Source organism: Mirounga leonina, unplaced genomic scaffold (assembly GCF_011800145.1).
Source record: "Mirounga leonina isolate KUSES-001 unplaced genomic scaffold, KU_Mleo_1.0 Mir_114, whole genome shotgun sequence".
NCBI classification, from domain to species: Eukaryota; Metazoa; Chordata; class Mammalia; order Carnivora; family Phocidae; genus Mirounga; species Mirounga leonina.
In genome coordinates this window covers 47710349-47722688 of record NW_023270265.1, presented here as the reverse complement: position 1 = coordinate 47722688, position 12340 = coordinate 47710349, and the positions used below count along the sequence as shown (strand labels likewise).

Sequence of the window (12340 nt, the reverse complement as noted above, 5' to 3'; positions counted from 1 at the left end):
AGCGACTGCCTTCGGCTCAGGTCATGATCCTGGAGTCCCGGGATCGAGTCCCGCATCGGGCTCCCTGCTCGGCGAGGAGCCTGCTTCTCCCTCTAACCCTCCCCCCTCTCATGTGCTCTCTCTCATTCTCTCTGTCTCAAATAAATAAATAAAATATTTAAAAAAAAAAAAAAAAGAAAGCCAGGACAGTCTTCCCTTAGAGAAGTGACACTTGAGCTGGGAGTGAGGATGAGTTCCTGGCACAGAGCACAGCACATACGAAGGCCCTCGGGCAGGGCGAAGTATGGTGACTGCGTACGTGAGATTCTATGAAGCTGTGTGTGCCTGGGCTCCTTGATCTCTCTGCAAAACAGTAACAGAATCTAGCCTGTGATGCCACTTAAGTGTCGCATAAATAAATGAAAGGATTGCTTCACACCAAAAACAAAATCTTAGAGGCTTATAAGCGCCACCCAAGGTCAGTCCTAAATCATACCTTGGTAAGTGACACACTTATTTTGGGGCTCCAAGAAAACAGTGCATTCGCACACACTTTCAAGTTTAGCAGGTTCTGGAATGTGGGTCTCAGCTGAGGAAGGCCAGCGAGGACAATCTAAACAAGAACCGGGCTGCAGACTGGGCAGCGAATAAACTGCAGGCGCCCGTATGGGTTTGGGGCTTCAGCCGAAGAACCAGAGAGCCCCTTAGAAGGTTGCGGTGGGTTTTCCTGGAGCGGTGGGAGGGGCCGAGCCGGCGGAGCGGACTTCTCAAAAATACCTGTGGCTGCAGTGTGCAAAAGCTCCCGTGGAGCCCGAGCTAGGCACTTTTACCATCTCCAGTCTCTGCTTACAGACCCTCAGCTGCTGGCGGTCGCTGCTCCGAGCGGCTCCTCACTCGGTTCTGGCGGCCAGAAAGTTTCTTCCCCACACATAAAGCAAACGGGGGTCGCGTGTGCTTCTCACCTCGTCGACGCTCTCGTCGTCTTCGTCCTCCTCTTCGTCACTGTCTCCATCGTCTTCGTCCTCATCCTCCACTTCATCTTCCTCTTCTCCCTCGTCGCGCTGCTCCGCGACGCCTGAAGGCTGCGGAGCCCCACTACCCACCGCACGCCGCTTGGGCCTGGACGCCATGTTGCCGGCCTCACCGCGCCTGCGCAAGTCCCACCAGCCCTCCCTTCCGGGCCCACCCACACAAGCCGGGGGGGGGAGAGAAGACGGACGTCCTCGGCGCTGAGCCGGGGTCCACCCCCGGGCCCCCGGCGGATTCCACGGCCGTGATCTCTAGGGGCCAAGCCAAGTTTGAGGTCCTATTTTGGCATTTTCTTCCCCCCTCCGTCCGCCTTCGGTCCCTCCGACGCTCCTCCTCCCCTTCGCTCGTGGTTCGGCCCATCTCGGCCCGCCCTCCCTGGGCCAGGGTGTCTGTGCGCATGCGCGCGCTCCGGCTGTGCGCGGCTCCGGCGGCGGGACCCCCGGCCTCCGTGCCGCTGCGGCGCGGCCACTCGCGAGCTGTCTCCATGGCAGCAGAGGCCACGTGGTGAGGGGGCCGCCCACCGGCTCGTCTCTCAGGTGGCTGCACCGCAGGCTCGTTGGCACCGCGAGATACCGCCCCCGACGGGGCGCGCTCCGAGTGCTGGGCACTGTCCCAGCGCCTAGCCTTTCGGGCCTCCGCAGCCCAGCGAGGTAGGTGTCGCCGCCCACGGTGCCGACGATGACACCGAGGCCCGCGGACGCGCAAGGCCAGCCTGCGGCGCTAGCTGGAGCGTGACGAGTGGGCAGCCGAACCCCGAGGCCCTGCTGGCCTGGGCGGGGGCCCTGGCGCGGGGGCAGCGATCGACCCCGAATGGAAGGTCGCCGGGCCCGCGCAGGTGCCTGCAGGGCCGGGCTCAGGGCCCCCAGCACCGTCGGTGGCACGGCCTGGCCCGCGGTTGAATGAATCTCCTCCGAAGCCCTGCCCTAACCGACGCTCTTTAAGCGCATTTCTTGACCTGAAAGGTTCTTTAAGATAGGGGTTAACCTTAAATGCTTCAAGTCCAGTGGGGAGATCGGAACTCCAGAGCAGAGCCTGCTTGGAGAGGATAGAGTGGAGTGGGCCGTGGTCAGCTAGAGAGTGCAGCCAGTTGTGGCCGAGGGGACATGCTGGCCTAGTGCCCTCAGACCTTTACGTTCAAGAGAACCTGGAGTTCCCCAAGATCGCTCCTCATTTCTAACATCTGTGCCGAATAAAATTCAGTCCCCAGTCAGCTGTATCCCACGGGCTACCAGTATGCAGCCATTCATTGTAAAGACGATTTGGAAAGAAAGTCCTCAATTAAAGAAGACATCAACTATCTGAGAAGGAGGTCTATGGTTTAACTTTTTTTTCCCCCCTGTAAAATGAGAAAAGTGGGTTGGATACCTCTGATTCTAAAAACGGAAGGAGCTGCCCTGTGTAGTGAAGTGGCGGCAGCCCAGAGGTTTAAGCAGAAACCTGATAACCTCTTCTCAGTGACCCTTCAGCAGCAGGAAATGGAGTCAGGGTAAGGTAAAGGGTCCCCGGAGGCGCCAGGATTGTGTTCTGGGGGTTCCGTCCTTCCTGAGAGTCTCCACTAGCAGGCCGCAGCCTGGATATTGATAGACATGCATATCAGGGATTCACATCTGATGGGGTAGCTCTCCTGCTCATACCCCTGCCTGTCTCCTGTTCCTGGTTTCCTCCCATTCTTGCTGCAAGGCAGGTAACAGGAGTTTCTCCAAGCAGGGAGCTTTCAACGTGGTCCCAGCCTATCAACAGAGTTGTACTCAGACATCATGGATAATTTTTTCTGTTTCTTTATACTTTCTTGTAGTAAAACATACACAACACAATTTACCATTTTAATCATTTCTAAGTATTAAGTTTAGTGGCCTAAGTTTATTCATTTGTTGTGCAACAGCCACCACCATCCATCCCCAGACCTTCGTCTTGCAAAACTAAAACTCGACCCGGTAAACAATAACTCCCCATTTCCCCCTTGCCCAGGCCCTGGAAACCATGATTCTGTTCTCCATCTCTATGAATTTGACTACTCTAGGGGAATCCTATAATTTTTGTCCTGCGATTGCTTATTTCACTTAGCATAAAGTCCTCAAGGTTCATCCATGTTGTAGCATGTATCAGAATTTCCTTTTTAAGGCTGAATGATATTCTGTTGTATGTATATATCACATTTTGTCTATCCATTCGTCCATTGGTGGACACTTGGGTTGCCTCTACCTTTTGACTATCATGAATAACACTGCTGTGAACTTGGATGCACAAATACCTGTTTAAGTCTGTGCTTTTAAATTTTGGGGTGTGTATACCCAGAAGTGGAACCGTTGGATCATATGGTAATTCTTTCTGTGTTTACTGTTTTTTGAAGTACTATACTTTTTTGTAGTTTGTTTTTTGAAGAACTGTACTTTTTTGTAGTTTGCACATTTTCCGGGGAGCTTGTATTGCTTTGATAGGAGATCGGGGAAAAGCCTTACTTTGTGTCCTCAGACTAGCTTCCAGCGTTGAGCGAATGGTCAGAGTGGGAAGTAGCATGGAGTATCTGACAGGAGCTGAGAAGTGATGGGAGTGCTTAGGGAATGGGCATGGGCTTCAGACGGGGATTGAATCCCACCCCTCCACTCACTGCTGCTGTGTGACCTTGGGCACCTTGCTCAACCCTTCAGAGTTTTGGTTTCCACTTCTGTGAAGTAAGGATACTAATACCTACCCTTGCTAGTTTAAATGAGGATTGAGATCCTGCAATGTAAATTGTTTAGCCCCGTAAATAACAGAGTAAGTAAGCGCTCACTAAAAGGGCAGCTCTGACTGCTGGGAGAGGAGCAGGACACGGTTGGCAAGTGTGAGTCTTCCCAGCGAGGTAGTCTTCATCAGATCATTTCCCTGTTTCTTTAAGGAAAAGAGATCAGTTCCCCTGTTCTGGAGATGCCGGGTACACCTAAAGTGTTGTTTTCCCTCAGCGTGAACAAATATTTACTGAGCAGCTACTGTGCGGAAGAAAGTCCTGCAAAACAGCCAGCAGTGCAGAGGACCAGCCCATTTCACAATCGCAGGGACTGAGATGAAGAGCCGAGCAGCCTAGACCAGAACACAGGCTTTTGCCGTCTAGTGCAGGCTCCTTGCCCTCCGCTGCACCTCTTCCCAAAGTCCAAAGTGGCTCATGTACAATCCTCCTTTAAAAACCTGCTCATACCCCTGCCTGTCTCCTGTTCCTGGTTTCCTCCCATTCTTGCGGCAAGGCAGGTAACAGGAGTTTCTCCAAGCAGGGAGCTTTCAACGTGGTCCCGGAGAAATGCAGGCATAGATCTGTGTACACCATGGGTGGGGCTGCAGCTTGAATGAGGCTATATTAGCCCCCCAGGCTGCCGTGTCTAAGTGCCACACGCTGGGTGCTGTATACAGCAGAAATGTATTGTCTCACAGGCTAGAATTCTAAGATCAACATGTCAGTAGGGTTGGTTCCTTCTGAGGGCTTGAGGGGAAATCCGTTCTGTGCCTCTCCCCCAGCTTCTGGTGGTTCGCTGGCCATCTCTGACGTCCCTTGGCTTATTAACATATCACCCAGCTCTCTGCCTTCATCTTCACATGTTTTCCCTGAGTGTGTGTCTGTCCACATTTCCCCTTTTTATAAGGACACCAGTCATACCGGATTCGGGCCCACCCTAAACGACCTCATTTTAACTTGACTACATCTGCAAAGACCCTATTTCCAAATAAGGTCACATTCTGAGAGTTCAGACTTTAACACATACATTTTGGATTCAGTCCATAACAGGCCAAGTGCACGGATCTGCCATATCACTGCTTGCTCTTCATAGCAAGCGATGGGATGATTGGTATTTGAACTTCTTGATGGGAACAACTAAAGGAGTTCTGGGTGGAGATGAACATTGGACAAAGCCACATTGCTGAGAAAGGGGTTGTTCACTTTTGGAGAACCCTCTTGCCTGCCCCAATCCCTAGAATATTCTGGGTTCTAGTCAACAAAAGTTGGCTTTTGTTGTTTCAGCTGGCTTTACTCATCTTTGACCAATTCGGCGTAAATCAGCTGCTGAACTCACTAATCTTGCCAGACCTTATATCCATAGTAGCTGGGATGTGCACATATCACCCTAAATCATCCCCCACAGCAGAGTATGAATTCTGAATCAGAGGAGCCCTAGGCCCAGATGCAGACTTTTAAAGCCTTTATTCTGAATCATGGCAGTTTGTAGTAACAGTACTTTGTCTCTTTCTCTCTCAACACTTAGCTCACAGTTCTGTGGTTGTCGCTCTCCCCCCAACCAGCCTTGGAGCATCTTGAGAGTGGGTGCTAAATGTTATTTGCCCCTTGCCCACCACCCAATACTCAGCATCACACAGAAGAGACTCAGTGTTTCTTGGTAAATGAAAACAGGATTGCGGAAACCCTTATGTGCCTAATTGAGAGCCAACTTCTGGGCCTGGAAGGCCGGCTGGTGCTTAGTTCTCCTTGTTGCTAAAATTCAGGAGCTTCTGCAAGGTGGGCAAGGCAGAACAAGGTACACCAGGAGCTTCAAGGAGTAAGTCATGCCAAAGAACCTTGCTCGGTTGCTCCCCAAGTGCACTGCATGGCATTCTTTGACTTGCTGATCATCTGGAACTCACCTCTCAGTGCCTACCTTGGCTCTGGTATCTCCCATATGTATGTACTGGGGAGTGGGAAGGTGCCTCTGGAACCTCTCTCGACCCCACTGCCTCCCACGCCAGTTACGGCCCCTTTTTTCCTCTTCATAGCAAAACTGAGATATCTCCACCTCTTGTACCTACATCTTTACCCCCGCTTTATTCTGTAACTTACTCTGTTATGGACTGAATTGTGTTCCTCCAAAATCATATGCTAAAGCCCTAATCCCCAATGTGAACTTTATTTGGATATAGAGCCTTTGAAGAGGTAATGGAGAGTGGTGCCTGGCTGGCTCAGTTGGTAGGCATGTGACTCTTGATCTCAGGGTCCTGAGTTCAAGCCTCATGTTGGACATGGCACCTACCCAAAAAAAAAAAAGAGAAAAAGAAAAAAGAGGTCATAAAGATTAAATGAGCTCATTGCGAGGTCAAGCCTTATTGCTATACGCATTAGGTGGAGCCCTAATCCTCTAGGTCTGGTGTCCTTAGAAGAAGAGGAAGACACCAGAGGTTTCTCTGCACAAACACAGAGGAGAGGCCATGCGAGCACACAGCACGAAGACAGTAGTCTGGAAGCCAGGAAGAGAGCTCTCACCAGGAACCAACCATGATGGCACCTTGACCTTGGACTTCCAGCCCCCGGAACTGTGAGAAAATGAATGTCTGCTGTGGAAGCCCCCATTCTGTGGAATTCTGTTATGGCGTGACTAAGATAAAAAGTATCACTCCGGTACAAAGGGCTTAGTTTAATAATGCAAACACTTGAAAGCAAAACCAATCTACCCACTGCAGATAGAGAAAATGTTTCTTCTGGGTTCTACTCTGTGGTTGTCTTAGATAATAAAATTGACGGCTTCCTGATAATAACTGTTAAGAGATTCCATGAGATGTGCTGCTGGACTTGACAAATAAAAATCAGAGTACCACCCTTATTCCTTCTCTGCCATGGCTCAAAGCACCTCTAATGCAAAATTAAGAGGAACCATTGCTGGTGATTCTTTTCCCTGCTAGAGCCCCATGTCATCAAGTTCAGTGAGAAAGAAATCACCTGATAAGTGCACAAAGATAGTCATACTCACACATTACTAATTTTCTTAGTAATTGAAGATTTAAAGTTAATAATGTTTTTAGAATTGATTCCCCCTAATTGACAGGTACTGTTCACTGTACTATTAGCACATTCAGCCCAGGGCAGAATCCGAGGGCTCCGAGAAAGGTCTACAGGTGATGGGGGGGGGGGTGCGGTTTGGTGTGGGGAGTCCCAAAAGGTTCTGCAGAGCCAAAGGGTCTGCAGCAAAGGCCCAGGGACTAGGCGACGGACCCTGCTCTTAGCAGAGGAAATACCGGGGGAGGACTGGCTCATGGGACAGCCAAGGTACATGTGTTTCTAAAGGCACATACATAGATGACATCAGCCAGCCACCCTGTGAGTGAGGAATGACTTCTGTCCCAATGGCTTTCTCCAGTCACAGGAGTTTAGACAGTGGCATTACTACAGCTTCTCACAGACCAAGAAAAGGTCCAGAACATTCCCATCCACACCCCAGCCAGCAGGGAGGCAGTGGGGAAGAGTAGGCGCATGGCACTTCCCTCTCAGGGCAGGCCCCACAAAGTGTGCACATCACTACCACTAACATCCTGTGGGCCAGAGCTAGTCCCCTGGCCACATGCGGCACTTGTTTTTATTTTGGGCAAATGTGTGCCTTGTTACTAATGAGGGATTCCATTTCTGTGAGTGAGAAAGGAAGGGTGGGTATTTGGGGGCAACTGGCAACCTCTGCCCCCCACTCCCCGCCCATCCAGGTAAGACCTCCAGTTATGCTTCCAGAGCATCTTGACTTGTTTTCATAGCACTTACCACACCGACTCTGTCATTGTTTTTACTTATTTGTGAAGTGTCTATTTTACCCTCCCGTAAATCCGAGGCAGGAATCCTATTGTATCCCCAGTTCCTGGGACTCAGTAACGGTCTAGAAATACTTGTTAACTCACTGATAGGATTACACCGAACAAACCCCAAGTTTAGGTGGGATTCGAAGAAGAAAGACATTTTCACCTAGTCCCAAGCGTCAGGCCATGGACACAGATGGTTTCATCCTGAATTACACCGTGTCCTGTTAACCTTGTCGGTGTGACTCCCTGATCCAGCCCCTTCCTAACGGCTCCCCTGCCTGTTCATCCTCACCACAGCAGCCAGAGACCGTTCTCAAGCATGTACACCTTCGCTGCCAGTCCTGCTTACACCTGTCCGTGGATTCCCATTTCTCATGGTGTCCAAGTCCACCTGCCCTTCCCACTGGAGCCATGCGTACCCTTCTCTCCTGGGAACGTGCTCAGCCCTTTCCTGACATTTGAACATTTCTCCTCGCTGCTGTTGTCATTCAGATCTCAACTAAGATGCCACCTTCTCAGAGAGGTGGCCCTGGACTGGCAACCAGCTGTCAGCACCCAGTTATCTCTCCCACATCACCTCTTAGCACTTGGTAGGACTTGAACTTGTGCCCCGCCCCCAGGACATAATGCAGACCTAATCTCCCCCAGGCAGATTCCAGGTGTCACTGCCTGAGAACAGCATAGAAACACTTGGGAGACATTGGCTTCTGGGATTTGAAAGCAATACTAACCTATCCTTTGAAATCTTGGGGATACACATCCCAGAGCCTTGAACCATGGCTGGGCCAAGGTGGGGCTGAGGTCTGAGGCCCGGGACCAACTGCTTCCAACATGCTCCCACCTTTTAATCCCCACAATCCTGGCTTGTTTTGTGGGCCTGGAAACATTTATGTGTTAACAGAAAATGCTAAGTTTTACCTGCCACTCATCTCAGCCCCTTCTGGGGCTCTCGGGATCAGTCAGGGTTCAACCAAAGAAACAGAGCTGGTGGGGGATATGGATTAGGACCTGCTGCAAGGCACTGCCTGGTGCAACTATGGGGGCTGCTGGGCAAGTCTGAGACCCTGAGTGCAAGCTGAGTGCAAGCCGCTGAGAAGGCGGGGCGGCCCGGGCAGCAGAGGAGGCTGTGGCCACAGCTGGAATTTCTTCCTCGGGGAAGCCTGGGTCCTGCTCTTAAAGCCACTCACTGGAGGAGGCCCACCCAGATTATCTAGGATAATCTCCCTGGCGAAAAGCCACCCAATGATAGACTTTATCCTCTCTCCAAAATACCTTCACAGCACCATTTGTGAAGAAATGGGGACTGGAGCCTTGCCGGGTTGACTGACAGCTGTGCGTGCCCAGCTCAGAAAGGCTTGTTCCTAATTTCCGTGTGAGACACATCCCAAGTAATTTCAGGAAATGATAGGAACAATACTGCCCATTTCCCCAAAGCCCCAGTCTCTCTGGCTCTCAGCTCGACAGCAGCAGTAATTAGAACTTGATTTCATGATTATTATTTGTTCACCCAGGGCTGGTTGCTTAGATACAAAGCAGTTCATTTTGAGCCAAATTTTCCTAAGACGTCCCGTAGATATTATAATGTTCCAGAAACCTATTCAGTAATAACTCACAAGTAATGGCTCCCAGAGTTAACACATTTCTGCTCCAAACAATACACGCTGTTTGACTATTACCAACCACTGTATAATATTTAGTAAGTAACTAGGTGGTGGGCCTAATGCTATTTACAGGATAGTAATACACATTTCAGGCAGAGTTTATTCTGCAGGTCTCTAGCAACATTTATTTTGAGGCCTTTGGGGTGGTCATATTAAATTCCTCCCCCCCGATACAAAATAATTTAATGTTTATTGTAAAAAAAAATGTGGATAATACACAAAGAGGTAAACAAGAAAATAATCACCCTAACCTGCCACCCAGAAATAATTATTAGTAGTATTCTGGTGCATATTCTTTCATACATATGCATATATAAAATTTATAAAACCATACCATACATGCATCTTACTTTTTTTAACTTGACATTTTGTGATTAAATAATCCATGTAATTAAGTTATTAATGAATATTTTAATGATTTCATATAACTGTACCATTCTCTCACTGTTGGACATTTACTTTGTTTCCCACTATAAATACCAGGATACAATCTTGCAACTAGAAGAGGAGTAAGTCTTGGAAATCTAATACACAACATAGTGATTATAGTCAACAATACTCTTTTACAAACTTCCAAGTTCCTAGGAAAGTTGATCTTAATTGTTCTCACCACAAAAAAGAAATAATTATGAGGCGGTGTGGTAGAGGTGTTAACTGAGCTACTACTGTAGTAATCATACTGCAGTATATAAATGTATGAGATGAACAGCTTAATAGCTGAAACCTACACAGTGCTGTATGTCAAATATACCTCGGTTAAGAAAAAAGAATACCAGGATCCAGGATGAACATCTTTATGTTAGTCTTTGCACACTTTTATGAGTATTGCCTTAGTATTTATTCTTAGAAGTGAAATTATAGGATGAAAGAGTATGAAGTAGGCAAGGCTTTTGAAACATCAACAAATTCTTTTCCAGGTTGTTAGACTAAGGTTTGAAAGAGATCTCATGTTTGACACCATTTATAAAACATCATTTGAGAGGTAGAAGGGTCAATATGATTATTTCCTAAAGAGCTTATGAACTACTTAGTACATTTATCTTGAGACAGAAGTAATTCTTTATTTCCTTAAAATAATTTTGTCTATTTGTTAATGATACAACCCCAAATTTGTATCACTCCTCTTTAGAAGCCTTAAATGTGTGCCCAGGACACGGGCTTTCCCTAATGGCTTTCATCTGCCTTTCCAAGTGATATCAAGTGCCCGCATGCTGTCCCTTGGCCTTATCAGTGACAGGGGCTTCAGAAGGAACAAGCCCATTAACGCTAAGTCATTGTGGGCGAGGGATAGGTCGGTCACCTCAGCGAGCAGTTGATAACCTTCTTCCCGTGCTTCCGTCCCATCCGACGTTGCTTAGGAAGAGTCTCTGAGATCTAATTAAGATCCACCGTCTCCCTGCTCTGTCCCAGCGCCCTGCAAGGACTGCCAGGTGATAATGAAGGTTCTCTTACTGAAAGACGCTAAGGAGGACGACTGTGGCCAAGATCCATACATCAGGGTAAGTTGCCCGAGGCTCCAGGTCCCGCACAGCAGGACACTGTCTTACTAGGGGAGCTAAGGGGGTGAGGCGCTGGGGGGTCTGTGAACCCTCCGAGCCGCTGACGCAGAGTAAGTTGGTACGGTGACGCTTTCCTTGTTTTCCCAACAGCCCTGGCCAATCCAGAACTATATTCTTGTATTTGCAGGAACTAGGATTATATGGACTTCAAGCCACTCTGATCCCTGTTTTATCATTTGAGTTTTTGTCTCTTCCCAGTTTTTCTGAGAAGGTAAGGTCCGTCAGTGTCCGAGTACCGTAACTTCTGAGTCTCTGTAGAACCCTTGCCAGCCCAAGCCGGCAGCATTTCTTCGCCGCTTCCTCATTTCACTACCAACCTTGAAGACGAGGGCAGAGCCGCCTCACCTGGCTCCAGTGGGCGTGGCTATTAGACTGTCCCTGACCCTCCAGCAGGTCCTCCGGAAAGCCACCCTGACCTGAAGGCGGGGGCGGGGGGGGGTGTTGGGGGGTGTCGGGAGAGCGGGCTGCAGGGAGGGCTCTCAGCCGTGCAGGCCCTTCCAGTTCGTCCTCCCGTCTACCCACCTGCCCCGACCACGCACTGCACAGGTGTTACTTTGCCGTTTTAGAGAGAGGCCCCAGGTTGGGCCACTTGCTCGGCTGAGATCTCCAGCAAGAGGGTTGCTCCCCCACAGCGTCAGGTCTGCCGCCAGGTGTAACCGGGATCAGTCTTGGCAGACACGATCTCAGTAAAGCCTTCCAGAGGCTTCAGATCAAAGCTTCAGTGCTCAAGCAGCCCTCACCAGCGTGCACCCAGTCCCAGGAGGGGAGCGCCTTCAGGGCATCTCCCCGGAGCTCCTTTCTAGACACATTAGGGAAGAGCCAGGCTGGTTTCGTGAACTAGGGTGCCCAGCCCTGCTCCCAGGCTCCAAGCCTCTGTTAGCACCAGGTTCACCCCTCCTGCTCTTTGAGGAAAACCGGTGTTTTCCTTTTGATTTGGGCCGAATGTTGAATGATTCATTCCGTAATGTACCCGACAGACACTGATCTGGCGTCTGTTACGCCCCTATGCACTGGGCTGTGTGCTGAGGGAATGAGGTAAGAAGGACCCAGACCAGCATGCCCTCCCATAAGCAGCCTGGAAAGGCACTTGAGATCACTTCTTGGACCCCGTGGCCACACAGACTAGAGTTTCCACAGGAGCCTCTCCTGTCACCGCCAACCAGCGTGTCCCCTGAAGGCTTTTCTGGACTCTGTCTAGCTCACTGTGCTGCAGTGAGTTGGGGCACAAGGCACGTGCTGGAGTCCTGGCCCTGCCACTCGCCGTGGGCAGTTCCTCAGCCTCTCCACGCCTGAGTCTTCATCTTTGAGATAACAGGAACCCCACCCATCTCCCAGGGAACTTTCAGAGAGTGAGGGACACAATATGTAAAAACAGTAATGTTCGGTAGATGTTATCACTATTATTGTCTTTGAAAATCAAGGCTTCAACATGGATATCGTCCCTTGAAGATTCCAGTGTTTTTTTATTTTATTTTATTTATTTATTTATTTTTTAGATTTTATTTATTTATTCATGAGAGACAGAGGGAGAGAGAGAGAGGCAGAGGGAGAAGCAGGCTCCCAAGGAGCAGGGAGCCCGATGCGGGACTCGAT

At 49.6% G+C, this 12340-nt stretch overlaps 2 protein-coding genes across 6 annotated transcripts in view; one reads left to right on the top strand and one right to left on the bottom strand.

The window, feature by feature from the left end:
* The window catches only part of BCCIP (BRCA2 and CDKN1A interacting protein), a 12511-nt gene extending 11393 nt beyond the window's left edge, over positions 1 to 1118 (bottom strand). For both annotated transcript variants that reach the window (XM_034985931.1, XM_034985932.1), the window contains exon 1: positions 942 to 1118. In XM_034985931.1, the coding sequence (XP_034841822.1) occupies positions 942 to 1109 (168 nt within the window). In that variant the 5' untranslated portion in view covers positions 1110 to 1118. The remainder of the gene's footprint in view (positions 1 to 941) is intronic.
* Positions 1119 to 1402: 284 nt separating this feature from the next.
* Positions 1403 to 12340, top strand: part of UROS (uroporphyrinogen III synthase) — a 31080-nt gene continuing 20142 nt past the window's right edge. Inside the window, exons 1-3 of one of the 4 annotated variants that reach the window (XM_034985927.1) lie at positions 1403 to 1658; positions 10599 to 10687; positions 10875 to 10958. In XM_034985927.1, the coding sequence (XP_034841818.1) occupies positions 10625 to 10687; positions 10875 to 10958 (147 nt within the window). In that variant the 5' untranslated portion in view covers positions 1403 to 1658; positions 10599 to 10624. Of the gene's footprint in view, positions 1659 to 10546; positions 10688 to 10874; positions 10959 to 12340 lie in introns of all 4 variants that reach the window. The other 3 variants (XM_034985925.1, XM_034985926.1, XM_034985928.1) reach the window with 3 other exon arrangements.